The 25,908-nt window shown below is 43.9% G+C and overlaps 1 protein-coding gene across 6 annotated transcripts in view; it reads left to right on the forward strand.

Moving 5' to 3' along the window:
* The window catches only part of Nin (ninein), a 97,011-nt gene that overhangs the window by 31,250 nt on the left and 39,853 nt on the right, over positions 1-25,908 (forward strand). For all 6 annotated transcript variants that reach the window (XM_028781645.1, XM_028781653.1, XM_028781621.1 and 3 more), the window contains 8 exons: positions 2,294-2,463; positions 17,663-17,702; positions 19,001-19,191; positions 23,378-23,524; positions 24,145-24,312; positions 24,764-24,900; positions 25,213-25,353; positions 25,623-25,797. In XM_028781645.1, coding sequence (XP_028637478.1) covers positions 2,294-2,463; positions 17,663-17,702; positions 19,001-19,191; positions 23,378-23,524; positions 24,145-24,312; positions 24,764-24,900; positions 25,213-25,353; positions 25,623-25,797 — 1,169 coding nt within the window. The remainder of the gene's footprint in view (positions 1-2,293; positions 2,464-17,662; positions 17,703-19,000; positions 19,192-23,377; positions 23,525-24,144; positions 24,313-24,763; positions 24,901-25,212; positions 25,354-25,622; positions 25,798-25,908) is intronic.

Raw genomic sequence — 25,908 nt, forward strand, 5'->3', positions numbered from 1 at the left:
ATACACATATATGTGCTATAGAAGATATTAACTTAACATTTGGTTACAATTGGTTATTATATTAAAATGTAATTTAAGAGGTTTTAAAGTTCCTGAAACAAACAAACAAACAAGTAACCTCCAAATCCACAACATCCCCAGTGGTTCTTAACTGGACACTTTTTTTGTATAGAAGAGCTGTTTAGATTCCACCAACATTCCCTACTCTTTGACAGGAAAGTTAACGATATATAGCCAGGGGCCACTTCTGACGCAGATAAGCTTAGAATCACATTCCCAGGAGAGTGTAGATTCCGTTGCTTTCCCCTTTTATCCATTTTTCCTTTTGGAAGCAGTGCAAAACACAGTTAGAACTCCTTTGCCAGTTATATCCCCAGACAAACCCTATTCTCATAATTGGGAAGTCCTGGGTTTTATGTTTTCCTTTGAATCCTTTCTAAGCCCTCCTAGTTACTAATGATGTATCCTGTTGTCTAGCACTAAAATTTAAGAACATCTAATAAATTAAGGATGCTTCTGCATTGCTTCTTGTCTGACCAGCATCTGTGGGTGTCAGCTGCCAGCAAGTAGCTCGAGTATCTGTACCGCTCCTGGGTACACACAGTCTGACACACTCACTCCTGAAGAAAGGTACCTTCAAGTATGCATGCCACTCTCGATGTAAATTTTGCATGCTTAAACACTTCCTGTAAGAGAATCGCTCCTTCTAATAAAATGAATTGGCAGAGACTTGAGCTGCGTATTAATCGCTGGAAATTGCATAGTTTTCATAAATACTTCACTCCTAGCTTTCCTGGGCATTTCAGAATGCTGCAGCTACATCTATGAGCATCACAGAATCTAAATTTGTGCCCAAGGAGGTGGTATAGGGATAAGGTGGACAGGTAAGCAGGGTCATCTGCCCTCCCAGGGATGCTGAAGTCAGAGTCCACCAATCCAACCATTCTTCCATCGAGGATAAAGGGGTTTTGTCCCTTCAGACTTGCCTTGATGATATATGTATACACCTCAATTAAAACACTTGTGTCTGAATTCTGAAATGTGCTTAGACTGTTGGGTCAAACAGGATCCAGAGAGTCAGTGTGTCTATACAGACAGACAATAAGGTAACAGAGAACAAATCACTGTCCCTCTTTTCTATTTTAATAGAAATCTTATTGCCTTGATATTATGCAAAGTGCTTACAAATCTTAAGGATGGCCCTGGAGTGGAGTATTTATCTTTATTGCTCCAAAGCATTCAGAGTAGAGGGAAGCCTGCTGGTGGAGGTGGCGTGGAGGAGGTGATGCTGTAGCAGTGGTAGGGGTGGTAGTTGTAGACATGGCGCTTGGTGGCTGGGTTGGTGGCAGTGCGGGTGTAACTGGTAATTGCGGATCCACTCCAGAAAGCCACAGTTCTTCAGAGTCAGAGGCGAGTCTATTCTGGCCACGCCCCGTTTTGTTTACTTACCACCGATGTTGAAAACAGAGGAAGCGCTATATATTGTGTTTCTTAATGTGGCTTTCCACTTATTATTTTATCCCACGGCTTTATATTTTATCATTTTTATAAATGCGATCTTGATGCCAGCTTTTACAGAATCGAGGAGCTGTCCTTAATTGACTAGAATTCTCGGTGTCAGTTTCATATTTGTATTCCTCTGCTTATCTGGTACATCAGAAAATGGAACAGTTAACGAGGGGGTCCCTGAGGTGAAGGAGGGTGTTTACCTCTGAGTGCTAAAATGTGCTTAGACTGTTGTGTTCCCTCAGACTCTTCAGAACCATACAGGGTAAAGGACTTCCTGCAAGGTGCCTCTTGGCTAGATTCCCCCCCAACCCCCGTCTACTTCTTTTGCCCTCCCACACTTAAAAGGCACCAGCTTACTAAACAGATAACCCACAATCAACTGCTGTACTACCTTTTTGATAGAGAGTTCCCTATAGCCCCAGCTGGCCCTGACCTCGCTGTGTAACTAAGGATGACACCGAGGCTTTGAGTCTTTCTGCTTTCTGAGTTCAGAATCATAGGCATGATCACCATGTCCAGTTCAAGCTACATCCCCAGTCCTCCTGATCTTATTACTTAGCTTTTGAATCAACTTCCTTTCTGCCATCCTAGTCTCTATAACTTACAGATACATATAAGCAGATCCTTGGACCATCAGAAGTACAAACTGCTCCGCATCTAACCCAAGGACTCATATGCGCCTACAGGGCTGGTTTATTTGGGGGATCGTACAAGAAGCTGTGCGCCACGTGGCTTGGGGCTATTTCTCATGTAATGTGGCCTTTACTCTTGTCCCCTTGTCCAGACTGCTCACCAGAAGCTCAGCCCAAATATGTTAGAGGTGGGAAGCGTTATGGACGAAGATCACTGCCTGAGTTTCAAGAGTCTGGGGAGGAGTTCTCGGAGGTGACAGTGCTTGAGCCACTAGAGGAAGAAGCAAGGCCACCACACATCCCAGATGGTGACTGCAGCGAGGTAAGGAGCTCAGTCCCAGTTACAGGACAATCACAGTCACAGGCGCAGTCATCGATCATGGGCATGAGCCCTGGGTATCATGAGACAGAAGTTAGGCATCCACAGTGCAACAGGCTCCACTCAGATGTGGCCCCTTGCTGGTTTTCCCTCTCTTGCCTCTTGGACATAGATGCTAACCTTCCAGTCTTGTCTCAGTTTTCAGAAAGTTGATTATGTCTGTGCCTTGTTCATATGTATCTACCTAAATTTCGGTTATTTTTATAATGTCTTCTATTCTCTTAGCTCTCCTTGGAATTGTATCTTTCCCTGCTATGGCACTTTTTATTTTAATTTTTTTTAATGATTTTAAAGAGCTAACCAAGGGTTCAGCAGGTAAGAACACGTGCTGCATAAGCTTGAAGACCCAATTCAAATCCCTAGAACCTGTGTAAAAAGCTGGGTGTGGTTAACACATGCTGCTGGACTTGGGAGTGGGGAGAGAGGCAGGGAGATCCATGGTAGGGGTGGTAGAAGGGTAGGGAGGAAGTTGGAGGACTGGAGACAAGATTGCTGGGGCTTGCTGGTGATCAGCCTAGTCCCTGTCTTAAGGGAATAAAATGAAGAATGCTAAGACAGGACACACAGCATCCTCCTCTGGTCTCAACACAGGCATGGGTACAAGCATCTATGCACACACATGTGCACACACACTATCCACACACATCTCATGCACATACATGTACACGAATTTAAAATAAAAAACAAGTTTAAATCTAAATCTTTCACTGTCTTCAACCTCAAATCATGAAGCAACTTCCATGACAGAAGAATGGAAGTCCTGTGCTTCATATTTTTTTCAGGGTTTTTTTTTTTTAAAGATTTATTTGATGTGTTTGAGTGTTTTGCCTGCTTTTTTAAATGTGTGTAATGTACATACATGCCTGTTGCCTAGGGAGATCATCAAATCCTCTAGAACTGGATTTATGGATGGTTATGTGCCACCATGGATGTGCCTAGGACTTGAACCTGGGTCCTCTGCAAAGCAGCCAGTGCACTTAACTGCAGAGCCATCTCCCCAGCTCCATGTTTTGATATTTTAAAATCACCTGCACTTTAATCTTTTGGAATGTGATAAACCAGCCCAACCTATGGTTCTTGCTTCAAAGCGTGGGCTAGGGATGCTTTCCCAGGACATGGCAGCACTCTTCCTTGGACTTGCCACACCCAGGGCAGCTCACACATCTGGCTCCCTATCTTCCTTGGTGCCCTTCATTTCATTCTGCACACCACTGTAATCTGCCAGTAAAGAAGAAACGGTAATATCTTCTTTAGTCTTTCTTTCTGGCTCATTTACAACATCCCATTTATAGAACATGATCAAGAATGCCTTGCTGAGCAAACTAAATATTTCTTGCAAATCTCAGCTCAGATTGGAGCTGTAAATATTCCAGACATGAATATGAGCTGGAAAAGAGACAAAGCACCTTCACTTTCTGGACAGGTCTGCAGACTGCAGGCTGACTCGTGCATGTGCGTGTGCATGTGCGTGTACATGCATGCATGTGTTTGTAGACTGCAGGCCAACTGGGTGTTTGTGCATGTGTCTGTGTGAGCTTGTGTATTCATGGTTGCCTAGCATCCCTGTTACTAAAATCTATAGGAGACTTGCTCACAAGGTTGTCCTTAGTGATCAAACATCTGAATACCTGCAAACCTAAAGGAAACAAGGACAAACCCAGGTGTGGGAAAGATCCCCCATAGGAAATGGAACTGGCAATAAATACTGAAAAATAAAGGCAGAAACACACACACACACACACACACACACACACACACACACACTAAATACCTTTGCTTCTCAAAAAAAAAAGGAAAAGAAAAATCAAATATTATTTATCTGTTCCCTAGAAATGAAGGTTCAGTGGCAGAAATATAAGAAAGAGGAAAACAGCTAAAAGAGAGACAGAAAGCTTACAAAATGGAGTAAGAATGTGGGTGACATGTGGCCACTTAATTTGGAGGAGAGTATGGCCTGGGGTCCCCTGGTGCCCCAGGCAGGTTAGCCTAGGGCATGGATGCTGGCTATCCCAGATGCTCAGTTCAGTGGTCCCTTCCTTTCTTGGTTCTTTAGAAACATTCAGACAGGGACCTTTGCCTAGGAAAACACTCATACTTACATGCAAAAACACATTACATAGACAGTTTTAAGAGGGCAAGGATCTGCATGTATTATGTAGTTGAATATTCATAACACCATGTTTTTCCTTGCTGTTGGAGAGGGTTTCCTGTTACTATGTAAAATCTGTTTCATTGTAAGTCTGGGTGATATGAAATTTAATTGGGATATACATCTTGAAAAAGAGTCTGGACGCTTTAGGAGGTAAGCTTAATTATTCAGAGACCCTTTTTAAGTCTAGTGTCTTATCTCTTGAACTGGTCTCAAGATATTATTATGTGGTGCCAAGAAACCCAATAATTGTTTATTTTTGACACAGTAGTTTCTACTTACACTCCAGGGATACCCAGAGAGCCTCTGAGCAGAGTCAGCCCTTCCTGGCAATGCATTTCTTGCCCTTTTGTTAGCCCAGTTGCCAGCTTGCTGGGTAGCTTATTTACTCTACTGGGGTTACTATTTTTAAAAACGAGCCTTTGGTTTTATGTTTAAGTCAACATGAGTTGAAGCCTGAGGCAGGAGAAAGCTTGCTGATGGTAAAGGATGTTATGGAGAGATCACCTCACGCTCAGTGCACTACCACTTCCTGCAGATGCACCAGAAACCTCAGCTAGGACCTTTGAACACCACAGTCAGAATCTGCCCTGTTCACCACCCTCTACAAGAGCTGCAGGCAGAGGCCTTGGCAGGGTCCTTTCTCTGGGTGTCTGCTCCCAGTAGAGACTCTCCCCACTGTCATAGTCTGCTGCATCCCACACCAAAGCACCCCCAGAGGTACCAGATGACACACCCTTGCCTCAACTGTTGAGATCGTCTCAGCTGCTTCCTGCCCAGAAAATAAGCTGAGTCAAGTCTTGCCATTTTGTTTTTTAGTACTGTAGCTGAACCCAAAACATGCTAAAAGTGATCTTCCTCTATGCCTCCAATCCTGTCATTTTTCAAAGCAGCTTCTCTCTTCAAGCTTTGGATGTTCCTGTGCAGCTGCCACCCTGCCCAAGGTCTTGCTCTCACCAGCAGCCGTCACCTTGAGGTGTGGTTTTATGAACATGTCAGTCTTGTGTCCACATAGTGTCTCTGTTAGCTGTCAGTTTCTGCTCTAGCCTCAGCTACCTGTCCAAGAGGCTTGTTCTGGAATCATCATCCTTTTTACAGATGCTGTTCACGCCTCTGAGGTGGTGAGGAGGTGAAGGTATCTTCCTATTAAGAGGAGGAGCTTCTTCTTGCCTGACTATGGAGTCCAAATCTCAAATCTTCTGTACTCTATGCGGCATTCATTTCTGTCTCCTTTCTTGCCACCTGAGAATCTGATATTTCATGTCTTTGGGAGGTATTGAGAATCTATTCTCTGGAATCATACTTCATCATGGGGCTACCTGGCAATATCAAAGGAGAAGGGGTAGGGAGGGAGGAGCCGAAGACAGACTTAGTAGGTTTGCAAGATAGGAACACTAAGCCAGCTTTCTAGGTCTGCTGTGTCTCCTGCTTTCAACAGGTCTGATTTTTCCTTCCCCAAAGTGGCTTCAGAGTTTCTCATTGGAGACAATAAAAACATCAGAACCTGTTATCAGGAGTTGAGCAGAGGGTGGTCTGGCTGTATTCCCTAATGGGAAACTAATTTTAGCTCCAGGTTGAGTCAAATCATGATTTTACTGAGGTCCTGTGAAGGTGTGGGTTACCGGCAGGATGGAACAGTGTCCCACTCACCTATCAAAGCTGTCTCCATTAGGAACTCACCCTCTCAGGACAAATGAGCAAACTGTATCTGAAAAGGTAAAGTAAGAATCCATCTCTCCCCTCTGGGGGGTTATCCAATCAAAGGGGAGGTTGCTGCAGCCTCCCACTTCTGTCTGAAGGCTGTCATTTCCAGGCTCTGGGGCAGAATAGTTCACAATGTCTTCTTTTTGATACAAAGCCCTTCTCCCATAAATACCACCCAAACGACTGATAATTCTCAACAGTAATTCTCTACAGTTTACCTGTAACTCTACCTTTTTGCTCACACTCATGGGAATGTCCACAAATGTAGACAAGTATGAGCAAAGCTATTGTAGAGGTTGCTTTGAAGCATCTAAATTTATGTTTAATATATGCCCCGTGTGATGCTTCAGGCTTCTTTAGGCACCAGCAATTTGGAAGCTCACATAGTTGCTGCTTGCAGTGCGTCTATGTCATGAGCTGTGGGTGAGGACCAACAAGGTCACAGGTCATAGCTACTCTGCTTCCCCTTGTACAGAGTGTATAAAAATAAACTATATTGGGACTGTAGAGATGATGGCTTGGCAGTTAAAAGAATTGGCTGTTCTTCCAGAGGACACAGGTTCAATTCCCAGCCTCCTCACGGTAACACACTATTGTCTGTGATCACTCTTACATAGATATACATGCAGGCAAAACACCAATACACATAAAATAAGATAAATAAACTTTGCCACGACTTTGGTCATGCTTGGCTTTTGTTTCTGTTTGCCTGTGTTCAAAGCCCAAGAAACTGCAAACATTTCATCATCTCTAGCCCTTCCCTACTCCCTTGAGCTTTTATCAGGCAATTTGATTCTTTCCTGCTGAAGGCGAAAATGTCTAACCTAGCTATTAAGCATGTCTCCCCTACCAAGTGTAGTTTACAAGACAACAGAGCCGTTCTGTAGGGAGAGACCTCTGTGAGTTCTGCAGCACTGTGTAAGTCCTACAAAACTTCATCTGGAAAGCAGGGCATACAAGGTACTAATTCACAGGACAGGTAGAGCCCACCAGCAGCCGGTGTTTTGCCAGACCTCTGATTTACTGTGTTTATCTGGCAGTTGGATCCTTTGGGAGTCTGACCTCTCCTCTCTGCTGAAGTTGAAAGGGATGGAGATTTTTTTTTTTTTTTTTTTTTACGGATCGTTTTTCACCCAGGTCAATTCAGGAGGACATTCTACTCTTGAGTGAATCTCAGCCAACAAAGGGCACATTCTTGGTCCCAGCCTAAGGTGTGACTAACCAGGGGGTTGTGGTTGACATTGTTTGTTCTTTACTTCAGTAAAAAACAGAAGTGAGACTTCAGGATTTTAAGAGTATATTTTTATCCCCTTTGATGAATAGCTACTAAAGAACCGTGGGCTTCAGGCCTGTGCTTCGTCACAGGTAGCTAGCAGAAAACCCCCACACATTTTAATTCTATTCTCTGTTCTTTAGGTGTGGTAGAAAAGTTTGTGTAATTAATACAATTGGGGCAGGGCCACTTTGCTTTCTGGCCTAGTTGAAGAACAGGGCACAGCTTGTTAACTGTTTCCCTCTACAGGGAATAAATTGGGTCTATAAGATCCTTATCGAAAACAAGGGGATTTCAACAATTATTTCTTCAACTGTAGACAATAATAATGTAAGTCAAAACCACTGGCTCACACGCTGCAGTTCAGTGAGAACCCGAGAGAAACGTTAAATCTGACGGGCACACTGGCCCTAGGATGCTCAGTAGGCTTTATGTTGGGTCTGTACAGGTGAGAGGCCAGGGTAGTACTTGGTTAGCCCTGCTCCCCACCCCCTGCAAAACAAAACAAAACCCTAAAACAAAAAACTGACCTTGCTGCCCACATCAATCCAAACTGCTTTGAAACGTCTGAGATTGTCTCTTCCCTTATGATGATATTTTCACATACGCATAACTTGGTATTGAAACGATGAATTTTTCCATTGTATGGGTTAATGTTTAATTGTGGCACAGACACTTTATTTTAGTAACTGAGAGAAGCTCTACTCAGATCTTTTATAGTTGAAACACACACATTACTTTTTCGTCATCCCCTTTATATCCTTTGTCCATCTTTCCCCTCATTGAGGGATGATGTCCTCAGGACATACACTTTTGCTAAAGGTATTCCAGTCTTCCCTTCATGTGTCTTCAGTCTTGGTAGATTACATGGCTACTCCAGTATGGGATCGGAGATCCTTTGAGTGTGACCTAAGACCTCAGAATCCTCTTCAAAGCTAACAGGACAACTCTTGTTCTTATAAGGCTTGCAGACCTTGGTGCTCTGGTTAGTCTTCCTGAATTACACCAAGATATTGGACCTTAAAGTCCATCTCTGGGGCTGGAGAGATGGCTCAGTGGTTATGAACACTGACTGTCCTTTCAGATAACCTGTGTTCAATTCCTAGCATCCACATGGGAGTTTACAACCATCTGTAACTCCAGTTCTAGGTGATTTGATACCCTCACACAGACATGCATTCAACTAAAACATCAATTCACAGGAAATAAAAATAGAGAAATTGTTAAAAGACTCTATCTCTACTCCACAGCCTTCCAGATGAATACTTTCTGATACTCACTTTTCACTGGAAACTTAAGACACACAGCCAATCAAAACCAAGCTAATGATGACCATATTCTGATGATGATTGTAACCCTTTCTTTTTTTTTTATTGGATGTTTTATTTACATTTCATATGTTGTCCCCTTACCCCATCCCCCACCCACCCAGGAACCCCCTATCCCCTCACCCCTCCTCCTTCTTCTCTGCGTTTGTAACCCCTACCTACCCCCCCACTCCCACCTCCCCACCCTCAAATTCCCACCCCCTGGGGCGTCCTTGTAACCCTTTCTAACCATGCTGTTAAGTGTCTTCCATAGACAAGTTGCTTACTACCCATTCAGCAACTGAAGTGACTAGAAGTATAAAAACTGCCCATTCTACTTAATGAGACCCTGCCATGGAGGTAGCGTTTGTCTATACTTAGGTTTAATCTAAAGTGCCTCCAAAAGGAGTGGGGAGACTTTCCCCTTTTCAGGACTTTAGAATCCAGCAATGCCCACCCTTACTAAGGGAGGAGGCTTACGCTGAGCGTATCTTTGTATTGGCAGCACTTGAAGGCTTTTTGGTGGTTCGCTAGGACTCATGTGATTGTGTGTGCATTTTAAAACCATACATTAATTCCCGTTATCCCTAGCTCTTGCTAGCAGCATTTAATTGCCTTTAGAGATGAAGGCACCAATTTGCATTCCATTCCAGTTGCTCCTCCCTAGTTCAAAATAGGAAGCTGAGGCTGTCAGATTCTCCACTGCCTTAGCCTTCCCTTCATTTCCCAGGAAATGTGTCCCTGCAGAAGCAAAAGCAGACCCCCAGGCACATTCAGCTTCCAATATCCAGCTCAGAGTGCAGCTTTCTAAACATTTAAGACTAACCCAACACATTGCAGATGCTGTGCTTTGAATCATATGCACGCTACCTAAACAGATTTCTGGATCTCTTCAGAGATACCCCATGCTAAATACATTTCCCCCCTTTAAAGGAGCTTTGTCGACCTAGGAAACTGTGTTGCTCTTCCTCTGGGCTTACAAGGCCTTCCCTTTTCAAACTTAACATGGTGCAGTCTCCCAGGCTGCAGAGATCGGCTCAGCAACCTCTGTCTCGATAGAATAGCCTCGTGTATTCCCATAATCATTTAATTAGCCATACATTCTGTAGGGCGCAAAGGTCTTAGCTGGAGCAGATGGCTAGTGGAGGCAATGGCTGGCCTATTGTAGGCGGGGCCCACGCGGTCCGAAGGCTGCAGATGCTGGCACTACTTTGGGGCTAGAAGCTAGGGTCCAAGAGACTCTGGCCATCTGTTCTGCAGTCCCCCAAAGCAGGTGTCCCTCCAAAGAAAGCATTCCTGAAATCGAGGCAGCCTGTGTGGCTGCTGTGTCCAGGGTACCTCAGCCAGCTGTAAAGCCAGCTACAATGGCCAGTGTGACATTAAGATGTGTAGCCCTTGGGATGAGTGCAAGGACAACCTTTGTCTGAGAAGAGTGAGGGCCACTTGCTGCAGTAGCCATTTGGGGGCCAAGCAACCTCTGACCCCTTCTTCTGTGTCTACCCTGTAAACAAGGAATCACAGGGTCACTCTTGCCAGATGTACCATCCAGGGGCCTCTGTGGAGTGGAAGGTTCTGGGGGGAGACCCTCACCCCACATTGACTCCCCATCTCAATTACCATACACACCTGTCCCTCCATGTCCCCCACCCCCAGTCTTCTTAAGGCATAATTGGCAACAATTGTATTATTATAGTCACAAAGACATTTTATATCCTAGAATATTTTGTTAGACATATACAGTATGAACTGAGTGAATCAAGTCAGTTCACTCGTCTGAGCTGTAGCTGCTAATCTTTTACAGGTTATTCCTAAAGCTCATGTTGGACTGTGCTGTTTTTTCTGTCCTCATCGCCTTAAACATTCGAGTAGCAGAGAGAATAAGCAGGGACCTCCCAAGGAGTATTTAGTCCTTGGTACTGGCCAGTGCTTTCTGGTATGGAGCATCCCTTCACAGTTGCTATGACTTACCACGAGGAAACTGAGGCATGCAGAAGTTAAGTGTTTGACCATGATGCCCGTGCTACTAAAGGGCAACAAACCTCAGCTATCCAACTTTGGAGTTCCTGGCCAAATTGTTATTCTGGAAGAAGCAATAGCCATAGTTGGCCATCTCTAAGACACTCATGTGGCCGTCTCTAAGACAGGGCCGTGTAATGTTCCCACTTCGTAGGTGAAATAACTTCCTGAGCAGTAACAGGATTGAACAGAGAACAAAGTCTCTGCTTGCTTTTTGTCCTCTCTATGGCTTTTCTTCCCGTGTCCTGAGTGACTGAGGTGTACGGAAAGATACTCAGCTCACATGAGACAACAACAGCCCCTTCATGGAGTGTTTACATGCACCCACCCACTCAAAGGACCCCTGACTTCACAGGGACCAATAGCAGTCTCTTCTGGTGAATTCAGCTTCCTGACAGCATCCATCCTTTGTTCCTCCCTGCTCCTGCCCTCCAGAGACTTCCCTGGCTACCCTTTCCAGGGCTCTGGACGAGCCTGTGTCTAGAGGCCACCAGCCAGCTCCCACTTCTGTGTTACCATCAGCAATTAAAGGACTCTGTTCCACAATGATGCATCCTTTTATTGGGGCTGTTTCAGTAGCTGAATGACCTAATCCCTCAACCTCCTAAACTGCCCCTCCCCCCATCTTTTTTAATTGGACTTCAGGCAGCAAGAATGAAAATAAATGAAGTGTGAATGAATTGAATCTTCCCTTACCATCCCACCCCCTCCAAAATTGCAATTTAATAACAAACACTTCAGCTTTTATGTGCTTCTCCTCCTCTTAAAGGGACAGATCCTTCCTTTAGACTAGGGAGAGGCAGAGCTCCTGCCATGTTAGGGTGAGGAAGTCCAGTCTTCAGCAGAGGTGATCTTGGAATGAGATGGAGCAGTTGGACTGAGTTTGTTGCTTTCCCCAGAATGACCCCAGCTCCATCAGGATTTACCAAAAGCTATGGAGGAGTGCCAGGGAGATCATCACCCCAGAGTTCAGCTCTGCTTGTTATCCCTCACCCTGCCCACCCATTATTTTGAGGTTATAAGAAGCCATTTCTGCTAAGTGATGCCTGGGGTTTAAAAGCCATGGCTGTTTTAGGCTACTATTTAATTATTAATAGCATATATTGTACATAATAATGGGTTTCATTCAGACATTTGCATACACATATACACTGGGTTTTTATTAAACTCACTGCCGATCCACTACCTCTTCTACTTAATTCCTATTGTTTATAGGAGTTACTTATTGGAGAATGGACAACTGACAGTGGCTAGCTATACCACTGGAGAAAATATCTTCATCACCTGAAATAACCATTACCTTCCTCGAGTAAAGTCTCAGGGAAGGATGGGGCCTTATGAGCCCCCCCCCCCATGACAGACTATCGGTGGTCTCAAGATGAGTCTTGATGTGACTGATCTTATGAAAATGATCAGAGCTGCTGTGAGTGCCAGCGCTGTGCCCACAGCATGCCGGGTGTTGGACTCTTAGAGACTGCTCTTTGGGATGGTTTGGTCCCCACAGCAGGTCTTAGCCGAGGGTCACTGATCATCCTCTGCTCTGCTGAGCTCAGGAGACATCAGTAGCATTTGCCTGCCTAAGCAACACTGGCTTCCCTCCAAGCCTGCACCCAGCACAGTCTGCTGCTGAAGGTAACTTACCAAAGGGAGAGACCCTGAGACACTGCAGTTAAGTTAGCAAGGACTCAAGGGCAAAAGGAACAGTGAGAGTTTGTCTACTCATCCTGCAGAAGATCATTTATAACAGTGGAGGGAATAAAATACGTTCTCTTATAGACCCTCAACTAAAATGTGTCTTATTTTTATTACCTGTTTCCTTCCGGTCTTTGTCTGGCTGTATAAATATTTGTTGCCAGCAATGATCATAGTACAGATCACATTTTTGTTATGCTCTTTCACTTAACATTTGTTAAAATGATTTTCCATGGTCCTACATGGTTTTTAAATTACTTTTAATGACCAGATTATGTTGTATCATTGTGCTTTATGCCCTGTTATTTAATATAATATTTAAGTTGTTTTAAACACTTGATCATTATAAATATGCCACAGCATACATATTTGTGCACATGGTGCTCTCTCTCTCTCTCTCTCTCTCTCTCTCTCTCTCTTTCTCTGTCTCTATTCATTCACTTTATATCCCTTCTTCTGGTCACCCCTCCCCCAATCCTTCCCTACCTCCTCTCTCTTTTTTTAATTACCTTTAGATTACAAGTAAAATTATTGGATTGAAAAATGACTTTTTAATTTTGATACATAAAGCCATTTTCATCATAAAAATAATACCCACAAACGTTGCTGCCAGTCACACGCACAAGCCTGCTTTAGACTATAGACTTGGTGGGAGCTATAACTTAAATACTTAGATAAGTCAATAGCAACAGTTCAGTAGCGATGATTATGGGCTCTGGTTTTAGTTCCTGTGACCTTGTGTGGTGCAGAATCAACGGTACTGTGGTGAGTCGCCATCTGTGTAGTGTGTATCCCTGCGGGGACTCAGTGGTTAGAGAACTGTTCTTCCAGAGAACACCCCCACCCTGCTGTCAGTTCAGTTCCCCACATCCATGTCAGACTGCTCACCACTGCCTGCTGTAACTCTAACTGCAGGAGATCTGACACCTCCTTCCGACCTCACATGCTTATATCTAACACTGATACACATGAACATGTACTTTTTCCCTTTAAAAAAAATGTACAGATACTTGCAGAGGCATACCCAAATTAATGGTTTAATTTTCAATATAGAGGTGGAAAGAATTCCACAAATACGAGTTTCATATGTATTGTATATACACATGTGCAATACAAAAATAACGAGACTTTATAGTGTGTCTGTGCTGAGCACAGTGCTAAACACTTGCTATTCCCACAGTAAATTCATACTACATTATTCCCATTTCACAGATAAACTAAGGCCAAGAGGTTAAACAACTTACATAAAGCTAACCCCATCAGTAAGTGAGGATTCAGTACCAGGCAGCCTAGCTCCAAATCTGTGCAGTAGCCTCCTTGCTGGGCTGTCAATTAGGGGTAAGAAATGGTGAAGTGAGCTATCCTGGATGGTGATGATGAATGAAAACTATAGCACCCTGACTGTAGACCTGTGACACCTGGAAACTATGTGAGGACATCTTTGTTCTTCGAAGGCTTTGCTCACTATTTTAACAAGCATGGAGAAATAGATGAGCAAATTCAAGAAGCCATGCACACCCTACCACTTTAGGAATTGTTGGTGAAGACATTCTGAAGTTGTATGTTGCTGCCTCATTTTTGTCCCAAGATGCCCTGTCCAGGCTGAGGCTCTTTAAGATTTGAGCCCAATGAGAATACTTTCCCTTCCTTTTCCCCAACGGTGTCTATTGTTTAAAAAGCCAAGAAAAACTTGTGTTTAATAGTTTCATTTGGACCAGTGGTTCTGAGGTCATAAACTCCATTTCATATGTTATAGGTAGATTTAGTGGGTTCAATCTTAGGATACTGAGATACTGTATAATGAATTTGCATAATTTCAGATGCCAAAGTAGGGTGAGCATTTGACTCAGTCTGTTAGTAGCCAGGATGCTCTTACAGTGGGCCTCTATGGATTTAAAGTCTTATATATAATAGCAGTTTAATTCTGGTCAGAGACAGTAATTGAAGGACTGTTGACAGCACTCCCCTCTGCTTCACCAGGCCACACACATCTAGAAGCTTAGAGCACCATCTAGAAATGCAGGACAAGTGAGGTGATGAAATTATAACTCCAAGGAAATATGGAGAAATCACGAGGGCCCCGTGGGTCAGGTGGGTCAGTCCCAGCCATACCCTGTCCGTTTGGTAATTTCAGTTAGCTTAGTCATCTTGAGACATGATCTTCAGCCATCTCCATTTCAGCAGAGTCTTTTTTGGGATTTCACTTGGAGGTTTCAGCTTAGCTCAGTCCATGACATCATAAGTGTCCCTATGGACCAAGGAGCTGTGACTCTTAGTAGATATTTGTCTCTCCTTGAGCTAACTACCATGAATGTGATGGTTAATATTGTCAACTTGATGGAATCTAGATTCACTTGGAGGCAAGGCTCTGGGCATGCGACATAGTTTGAATAGGTTTGGCCCAGGAGTGGCACTGTTAGGAGGTGTTAGGAGGTATGTCACTGTGGGTGTGGGCCTTAAGACCCTCATCCTACTTGCCTGGAAGTCATTCTTCCACTAGCTGGCTTCAGATGAAGACATAGAACTCTCAGTTCCACCTACACCATACCTGCCTGGATGCTGCCATGTTCCTGCTTGGATGATAATGGACTGAACCTCTGAACCTATAATCCAGCCCCAATGAAATGTTGTCCTTATAAGAGTTGCCTTAGTCATGGTGTCTGTGCACAGCAGTAAAACCCTAACTAAGACAGCATGCCAGTGAGGGATTATCTAGATTAGGTTAAGTAAAGTGAGGAGAACCATGTTAACTGTGGGCAGTACCATCCCATGAGCTGGAGACCTAGACTGAGTCACCAGCATGAATGGAAGGAAGTATCCATTGCTCTCTGCTTCCTGACTGGGGGCACAATGTGGCTAGCTGTCTCCTCCTCCTGTGTTGTACTATCCCTTCCTTGATGGACTGTGTCTCCAAGAACTGTAAATTGAAACAAACCCTTCCATCCTTCTTTTGCTTCTGTCAGGTACCTAAAGTGAGTATGGGAAGTGGAGGAGAAAAGCCAAGGTAGCCTGAATGTTAAGTTATGTCATCTTGAACTACTGAAGACAATGTTAAGCATTTTTTTTTCACTGCACACCATCTGCTGTGAGGAATCCAGGCTCTGCAGACTGGAGTTAATTAGGCCCATCTTCCTGCTGTTTTATTTCAGGAGTCTTAAGAAATCAACTAGCATCATACAGTTCAACCATCCCAGTGAACAGGCTGGTTATTTGGTATAAGATGCAACTTTATTCATAAAATCACACACACACACACACACACACACACACACACACATTTATTTCTTCCCCTTTTAGTATTTTGTTATTTGGGGCCTATGTACAAAGACCTGGGTTTCATTTCTGTGTGTTATGCTTTGCTCTTATTTGCCCTCTCACTGTTCTCAGATAGTCCAGTCTACCCATGGTTATTATAAAGTCCGGGCTAACCCAAAACTTCTAGTCCCTTTCCTTCTGCCTCCTGGGTGCTAGTGTGGCAAGGGCCACCACACCTGTGGATTAGAGTTGTTTGTTAAGTGGTCCTGTCTTCTCAGAAGAACTTCCTTCACTGATGTAGGTCCTCCCCGTGGGACAGGTGCAACAGGCAACTTTCTTGAGAACAAAAGCTACATGTTATAACTGGTCCAAGGAAGACTGATACAGAACTTGGCCAGTGGAGCAAAGGCTGGATTTGTTCCTGTCTTGTGATGAGGAGGAAGTTAGCAGTACAAAAACCACATGCTCTGACCTCAGAGGAGCCTCACTCATAACTTAACTATGCTAAGAGTTCTAGTTCGAATAAATTCCATTATGGTCAATGAAGCTTACTACCAGCACAGTGCATTGAATTCATCTTTCTGGTCTACCTGTGCAGACTGCGTCTGTATTTGCTCATTGACAGGTACACTCGACTCATTCTTACTTCAGCAGTTATTAAGGACTCCTATTCTTTTTGCTGTCTGTAGTTCAGACGAACCTCAGGACTCAGTTTATCCATTGCTGCTGTTAGGACATCATCTTTCACCTTCCCAGTCTGATGTGTCCTTCTCAATCACCATTCTGTCTTCCCTCCTCTTTTCTGGTCCCTGGGGTCTTCATTGGCATGTGAACTCTATTGAGATTATAATATAATTACATTTTTCCTTTCCCCTTTGTGATCCAAGTCCTCCCATATATCCTTCCTTGCTCTCTTTCAAATTTGTAGCCCTCGTTTTTCATTAATTATTGGTATGTGCATATCTGATATATGCACAGACTGAGAAGGTTATATTTAGGAATATCTATATATGTGTTCTTTGTGTGTGTTTTCAGGGCTGAGCATTTGTTATTGAGTAATCACTTCGTGTGCTCTTCTCTAGGGAAGGCAGTCTCTTCTGCTCTCAGCTTTCCTTGGTTGCCTGTAATTCTTTGTGTAGGGTTGAAGCATGTCAATTAGTGTCCTTTGTGTTCAGCTCATGTTTAAGTGGTCATGTTGGTGAGACATCATGAGTGTAGCTTCTGATGTTACTAGAAGACACAATCTAACAGTAAACTTCCTGATCCTCTGGCCCTTACAATGTTTCTGCCCCCTCTTCCATATATGTACTTTGCTGGTTAAGAAATAAGTGTGTTCTACTCTTGTGTGTGTTCCCAAGATGTAGCATGTAGCACTCAGTACACAGTCACTGAAGAACAAATTTATAAATTTGTATACACATTTGCTCGCTGGTGAACTCAGCATATTCCTTTTAATGGGTTATAATAGGTTCTGTTATTGAATAAGTAACCTTCAAAATGACAAGACAAATCCCCAGTGTCATGCAAAGACAGTACTTTGTGCTGGTGAAGTTGGCAGAGACTAGTCTATTTCAAGAGGTTTCAACCTCTTGATTGGTGGTCTGGTTAACTGAAAAGAGCCCGTACTGACTCAAAGGCTAAAGTCATGTGACTAACCCACATGGTGGCTTGGGAGCTAGAGAGAAATCTGGTCTAGAGGCTGGGTCAAATGTACACTAATTGTCTCTTGTCTCTTGTCTTCTCTAGCACTGGAAGACACAGCGCAGTGAGGAGTATGAAGCAGAAGGTAAGAGAGAGCAGTGGGGTTGGGGGGACTGCTGAGGAGGGAAAGCCCTGGCTGCTATGGCTAAGGCACTGTGTGCACCTCCTTTCCTCCTCCTTGCACCAGAAGGAAGCTATGTCATAACATTAGGACCAACACCAACAGGAAAAAAAAAATCATTTCCAAGTGACATTTCACACTCTTCAAACCCTGGCTATTAACATTGTAGGAAAGATGGCAGCTAATTTGTAGCAGTCCACTATAGAGGACTGCTGCAGTGCAGACTGTCAAAGGGGTTTTTGCCCATCCTCAACATACCAAGTGTTCAGTATCTATAGACTATGAAGCAGAACACAACAATCATATGGCCACCAGATGGCACTGTGATTCAGCTCACTTTTCTGCCTAACCCCAGATGAAGTGTGGATAAGTATAATTAAAACAATGTGTTCTCTGGCTCTCCAGCCTAGAATAATAGTACAGTAATGGGTTTAAATTCTGTCAATAAATAGCAGGAATGACACTGAGTGCCCCTTCCAATCTTCCATGGTTCTCCCAGGTATATGAAATCATGCCTGTAATTATCCCATATCTAAGTGATGATTTCACGGGCTCACATTTACATTGTCAATTTAGAAGCAAGGTGGCTAATACAGGATAAGTCGTCTTGGCATTTCAATAAGTAGTTTGACCTTGTCTTTAAACAGAACTTAGCATACATCCATAGATGCTAACAGACGTGCAGTTTGCAACCTTTTCTTTCAAGTGAGTCTTGGGTTTCTGATTTGGGAAATAGATGAACTTTAGAGGCTCATTCCCAGGAAAAGATGTTGTAATAATTAGCCCAGAGAGAAAGCAGAAATGAAACATTCTGAAAGCTTCAGTTGAGGCATCTGACCTCATGTGTATGAGATAGTGTTCCTTTCTCTTGGGTGATTGTCCCAGAGTAAAAATACTATCTTCAGTTTTACATTTGGACTTCAGTACCAAATCAGAGTGGGGTCAACATTTATAATCATCTCATACACTATTTATTATGGGGCTGGAGAGATAGCTTAGTAGTTATGAATACTAATTGTTTGTCCATTGGACCCAGGTTTGATTCCCGAGACCACATAGCAGCTCACAACCATCTGTAACTCTAGTTCCTCCATGGGCGCTACATGTATGTAGTACATAGACAAGCATGCAAGCAAAACACTCATCCATGCCAAAGAATAAAAAGCAAAGGAAAGAATTACTTTCCAACGGTACATTTCTGTAGCAGGAATTGTCTCTGTGTGATTCCTTTGGAGACAACACAGTTTTTACTTTGATTTTAGGCCAGCTGAGGTTTTGGAACCCAGATGACCTGAATGCTTCACATGGTGGGTCTTGCCCTCCTCCAGACTGGATAGAAGAGAAACTGCAAGAGGTTTGTGAAGATCTGGGGATCACCCGAGATGGTCACCTGAACCGGAAGAAGCTGGTTTCCATCTGCGAACAATATGGATTACAGAATGTGGATGGAGCGGTAAGTCCATTGCTGTGTTCCGATTTAAGAATAATGAGAAGAGCTTTGTCTGCCCTCAGGCTGGGAAGAGCTGTGCTGTGACCTCCTTATTAGAGACACAGCTTTCTTTTTTTCCTAAAATGAGATTCTACAAAATTTTTGTCTTTGGGAAAGTCATGTTGTGTGGCATAAATCAAAGCTAATGTGGCTGATCTTCCTGAATGAATAATATGGTCACCTACTGTGCTAAGTATGTTACCCCATATAAGATGTATCAACCAGACAGTAAAATGTGGGGAAACACAGAGGAGGAATTGTGAGAGTCTCATGCTTTAGTTAGGAGAACTTTGAAAGCCAGGCTGCTGCATGTTCAGTTCTGGAAAGTTCTAGTGTCATTCCTGGGCCCTTGGGTAGGCTAGAGTAGTGCACAGGATAGGCTGCCTCTCTAGCCGTGGTTTGAAGTTTGCATGCTGGTGTGAGGAGAGCCTTGGCTGTATAGAACAGGCAGATTCTGGCCACAAGAAAATGGGGTCAGGTAGCTTGGTAGTTTTGATAAAACCCCAGAGAGTTTATGATGTAAGATTCTGTTTTCCTTTTTTGCTGAAGAATCATGAGAGGATCTTCAGGATTAGTATATGAATAGCCAAGAAGCTATACAGAAAAACCTATAATTCTAGGACGTGTCTTTCAGAAAGCTACAAATAAAGATTAGGGGGAGTTAGAGGTTAAGAATACAGTCATTGCTCCAGAATCCTTGATTATAATGACATCTGAAACCACGCTGGCTGCCTCCTCGGGAGAAAGTGGTAGCATATTCCTAACCAAGAAAGAGGCTGATCTTTAAAACCTGCCAAGTAGCCTGACTTGCAGAAAAATTTGGTTTTTAGTTTTTGGTTTCTTTTTTTTTTTTCTTGTTCTCATACGATGTGACCATTATATAAGCCCCCTGACAACCTTGGAATATCCCAGAGCCCTGTTTATTTTTTCAGTGGTGGCTATTGAGTTGTAACATTAAATTAATTATCCTAATTTCTGAACCAGTACAGTACAAAGAGTCTTGGGTTGTTTTCTGTTTTGTGTTTTCCCAAGAAACATTGCACAAACTTGAGTTACTGATCTGAGAATAATTTTTGGAATATAAACTACAGTCACTCAAAGGGAGCTGGCTTCCTCTTCTGCAGGGAGCCCCTAAAACTGGAGACAAGGGGCACATTCAGTTTTTTCCCTGTGCTATTCGAATTAGGAAGGCATTGCTCATCATGCTCCTGCTTAGTGTTTCCACCCCCTCCCACCAGGAGTGAGGTGATGCCCTGCACTTCATGTCCTTAGTTCTGAACCCAGAGGTGCTGAGTTATTAGCATAGGACTTGGTGATTAGCACAGGACTTGGGATCCTGGAATTTTACACCTGAAAGCAGTTTGAACTCAGTCTGCCTTTTGCAGAGGAAGCCTGTTGCCCCATTTTTATGAGGGAGAGAACTAGATGAGCTCTCTCTGGCAGTCATCCATACCCCACTAAGTGAAGACAACTAAGAAGGCAGAATGGGCAGGCTAGCTCCCTCCAGGCCACACCAAACCCAAGGATGACTTTGTTTGACTTGTTCAGTATTTAAAAAGCTGAACTTTGAGGTAGACTCTTCAAAATTGGAAATTTTCCCTAAATATTTTGTAATAGCAACCCACAGACGTCTCCTCCGGAGACCATAGGCAGCCATGTGCTGAGCTAGCTTGGTCCTCACCGCTTGCTTGCTTTCTGATGTCTGAAGCCTCCAAACCTTGCTCACTCCCATCACCTCTCAGGTCACTGTGGGTGTCCCAGTTCCTGGACCCTATTCTGGTACATGTTTTACACCCTACACACTGGGAAGTCAGCCACTCACAGACCTGGCCAGTGTGAGAAATGAAAATGCCCTTGCTCCCAAAGAGGGCAGGCGCCTCAGTTGCTCAGGTAACCTACATTCTCTTGAGCCTGGTCCCAACTACCCAGTCCTTTCTAAATTTATACCCTTTTACCCAACACTTCTCATCCCAAGCTGTGACTTAAAATAACTTAAAATAACTGGCAAGGGCCTACTATGCCTATCTGAATGGATTAAGTGATGAGTGTTTAGGCCACGTAGAAACTACACTGATTTGGCTAAGGTCATGCAAGCAGTAAGGACATAATCCATTGCTTTGTTTAGATTTTGTGGACATTTCTGGTTGGATGGTCCTGAAAGCCACTTTCTCTAGGACATCATTCTTTTGTTGGTGAAAATGAGACAGAAAAGTTGAAGGCTTTTTGGCAACCCCAGCATCTTGTCCCAAATACCACTCATCACAGGATTCTGTCAGAATCTGTTTCTTCCCCAGATTTCCAACTTCTAGAAATTTCCTTACTTCAGAATCCTCTCCCAAACAAGACATATGTTTCCTATGAATTGGCACAAAGCACTTGAAATAAAATTTGTTAGTCTTCTGTCTTCTTGCTTCTCAGTGGTCCAGGCATCAGGGGGGAGCTGGTTAGCTATGTAGTCTCAGGCCCCTCTCTTAGCCTACTGCAGCTAAGTGTATAGTAAGATCTCTGATTGATTTCTGATCTGTTCTTGGAGATCTGTTCCACAATAAACTTATCACACAGAGGGAAGAGTCTCAGTAGGATGTCTGTGCTTTTCCTCCTGTCTGTGGCTTCTGTGATTCATACTGCTCTTTCTCCTACCCCATTCCTGCGGGACTAAGGAACAAACCATCTCCCTGACAAGCCTCCACACAGGCTGTAGTCAAGCTCCCTGTTCGCTGTCATATGATGAAAACTATAGGATGGCTATCAGAAAGCACAAAATGGAGAGTCAAACTCCCTCCTCTTTCTATATCTTGAGACCCCATTTGCACACACAGAAGATTACTGTCACCCACTCTTGCTTTCTCCTGGGCACATTAAAATATAACTTCAGCATGTTCCAAGGAACATCACTGCAATCTGCCCCAGTCCATATTTGCTGTGCTAGCATGCTGTTTGAGTTTCTTCTCCTGTTACTGGGATAAAGTGCTCTGACAAAAGCAACTTAAGGGAGAAAGGGTTTTTATCTTAGGTGCTGTTCAGTTGCTGTGATGAAGCACTGTGACCAAAGCCATTTAGAGAAGTATTTAATTGGAGGCTTGTCTATAGCTTTAGAGGGTGAATCTACAATCATGGTGGCAGGCAGGCAGGCAGGCAGGCAGGGATAGGATTGGAGCAGCAGATAAGAGCTTATGTCTTAATCTGCTGGCAGAAGGCAGAGGGAGAAAGGGAGGGAGGGAAGGAGATAGAGAGGAAAGGAGGGAGGGAAGGAAGGAGAGAGACAGAGACAGAGTCAGAGACACAGAGAGACACGCAGAGAGAGACAAAGAAAGAAGGAGGAAGCCTATGCCTGCCGTGGGCTTTTGAAACCTAAAGCCAGTGACACACCTCCTCCCACAAGGCCACACTTCCTAACTCTTCTAAACATTTCTACTGTGGACCAAGCATTCAAGTATATGAACCTATGGTAGCTATTCTCATTTAAACCACCACAGACTTATTCTGTTTCACCATGCAAAGCACAACCCATCATGGTGTGGGAGTTAAGGCAGCAGGCACTTGAATCAGCTGGTTATCACACTCATATTTATATGCAAGCCACCGGCCTACTCATTTTCTCCTCTTGGATAGTCTAGGATCTCAGCCACAGTGGGCAGAGCTTCCCATTTCAGTTAGCGCAGATAATCCTCCACAGACATGGCTGGAAGTCTGTCAGTGATGCTAAATCCTGTCAAACTATCAATTAGCAGTAACCATCACACATGCCAATTTGAAAACTTCAGTATGAGCCAGTTATCACTTACAACCACTACATTTTAACGAACGTCTTGTTAAGATTGTGAGAAGCTATATGTTTTTAAGTAATTTAAAAAACATTTATAATAATAATACTTGTGACATTTAAGGCTGCCAGACCTGGAAGAATGAATAAAAAAAAAAAAAGCAGTTGATTGCTAAGCTGCATAAGATTATGGAGATGTTAGAGATGTTAGAAATGGGGTTTCATTTCGTTTGAATGAGAGGGGAGGTCATCATTTCTAGAGAAGAAAATTCTTTTAAATAAGAATAGAGACAAGATTCTATGTCTGGTATGAATTTCTGCTGACCAGAAGTGTGCTGTGCGTGTAGTATTTGTGTGTGTTTAAGACACGTGATTGCTTTTTCTTAGATGCTGGAAGAGGTGTTTCTCAGCCTTGATCCTGATGGTACAATGAGTCTTGAAGACTTTTTCTATGGTCTGTTTAAGACCGGAAAATCCCTCAGACCATCAGTATCTACTCCCTATAGACAATTAAAACGGCATCTCTCTATGCAGGTAAGAGATCAGTGTGCAAAGCGCAGCGTGCTGGCACATGCCTATGATCCCAGCACAGTGGGCAGAGAGGAGAACAGCTATTCTCATAGAGGAGAACAGACAGGCTGGAGGTTAGCTTGGGCTACATAGTGAGACCCTGTCTTAGAAAAGAAGAACCAAGAGAACATTTTCTTTCAGAATAAGTGTTTAAAACAGAATGAATTAATCTGTTGTCTAAAGCAAAATGCCATGAAGAAAAAAGTATGCAGAGAATGAGAGACTAAGCTGTTTAAAAGGAAAGGATGGTTTGGAAAATGGCCATAAATTACAGAGTGTGAAGACCGCTAATTATGCCTGTTGATGACAGTGGAGGCGGGGATGGGGGGGTAGAAGAAACCTGGTGTCAAGTAGACATACATCTCATCTATTGTGAAGAATTTCCTAGAACAGTTCTTTCTGATCAGGCTGTAAGCCTGACTCACTGGGAACCAGAGATCAAAGGCACAGCATGGCTTTCTCCCTCTAACAGTGTAAATTAACTTCTCTCTGTGGCCAAGACTGGGCAGTCCCAGTCTTGATCAGCATCTAGCTGAAATTCTGGGGTTCGACTCAGTTTACTTAAGGCTCTTTTCTTCTTCCAGTCTTTTGATGAGAGTGGACGGCGGACCACAACCTCATCAGCAATGACAAGTACCATTGGCTTCCGGGTCTTCTCCTGCTTGGATGATGGGATGGGCCAGGCGTCTGTGGAGAGGATACTGGACACCTGGCAGGAAGAAGGCATTGAGAACAGTCAGGAGATCCTGAAGGTGTGGCAGCCAGAATAGCAATCCCAGGAAGGGGGGAAGGGGTGTCAGTTTATCTTTTGGAACTGATTTGATTTATCCTTAATGACTTAATGTTTGTGAGATCTCTGAAATGAGGTAGTTTTTCCTGCCTGCTTTAGCCAGAAGCCTGTGGCTAAGTATTTCCATGTTTTTTAACCTTAAGTTGTTGGCAGAGGAAAGCTCTTAATTCATCTTTGGGTGGCAGAGTTTGAAACTACCCTCCTGCGTTTCTTTACAATGTCAGATGGGATGTCGTGAGATACAAGCAGCCGACCTTGATTTCCTTAAGGAAACAGGTTTCCACAAGAAAGCTGCTCCTCAGGACTGGGGCCAGCCTGGTCTCTAGCCTGGCCTCAGGCTGCCTCCACACTTTCTGCTTTCTGAAACCGGGCCTGTCATTTGTTCTGACTCTGTGTTGTGTTCTGATTCCCAGGCCTTGGATTTCAGCCTGGATGGAAATGTCAACCTGACAGAGCTGACGCTGGCTCTTGAGAATGAACTCTTGGTTACCAAGAATGGCATTCACCAGGCAGCTCTAGCTAGCTTCAAGGCTGAGATCCGGCATTTGTTGTAAGTTGAGCAGGTTTGCCTGGTCCATTTCCTTTATACTTGTCTCCCTTATCACCGTCACCAGGCATCTTTACCCACCCTCCTTAGTTGAAGGGAAGTGTGCTGGGTCTCTGATTGGCCGCAGCATGTGAAGGGAACCCTGGAAAGCCTTTTTGTTTGGAGAAGGTTTTGGTTGTCTTGGTTTTGTGTTTGTACTGAAGCAAGCCAGATGAGAGTTTTGTTGTTGTTTTTTTTTTTTTTTTTTCCCTTTGGAGGGGTTTCCTGGTTGCTTGGAAACAGCTTCCTACCAACTCACTTTATTTCTAATTCTAGAGAACGAGTTGACCAAGTCGTCAGAGAAAAGGAGAAGCTCCGGTCGGACCTGGATAAAGCAGAAAAGCTGAAGTCTCTAATGGCTTCTGAGGTGGACGATCACCATGCGGCCATTGAGCGGAGGAATGAATACAACCTCAGGTGTGGCCAGGGGGGCGAGGTTCAGGGTCCTCCCTTATTCCTCCCAAACCCCTGCTTCTCCTCTGTATCCCCATTCCCCCAGCCCCCTGCTCATGACAGGGTGAGAACAGAGCTGACTGAAGAGGTCTAGCTAAGGCCCAGCCACAGGGAAGGCAGGATACTTTAGGCATTTTTCTCTGTGCTTCTGTCTCCAGTCTTGGAATGTCATATACTGTCCGCCAAGGGACCTACAGGCCACTTATTAATTTTCCTATTGTCCTTCCTCACAGGAAACTGGATGAAGAATACAAGGAGCGCATAGCAGCCTTAAAGAATGAACTCCGACAAGAGAGGGAACAGATCCTGCAGCAAGTGGGCAAGCAGCGGGTGGAGCTCGAACAGGAAATTGAAAAGGCCAAAACAGAAGAGAATTACATCCGGGACCGCCTTGCCCTCTCCCTGAAGGTAATCTTGGTAGCTCCGTGGCCTGGGTCCTATCTACACAGAACACTGTAGTTCCCTGAGGGCACAGGTCTGCACAGGGTTAAATCCAAGGATTCTCCCCAGTTATGGCCT

This window comes from Grammomys surdaster, unplaced genomic scaffold, assembly GCF_004785775.1.
Source record: "Grammomys surdaster isolate TR1022 unplaced genomic scaffold, NIH_TR_1.0 98, whole genome shotgun sequence".
Taxonomy (NCBI): Eukaryota; Metazoa; Chordata; class Mammalia; order Rodentia; family Muridae; genus Grammomys; species Grammomys surdaster.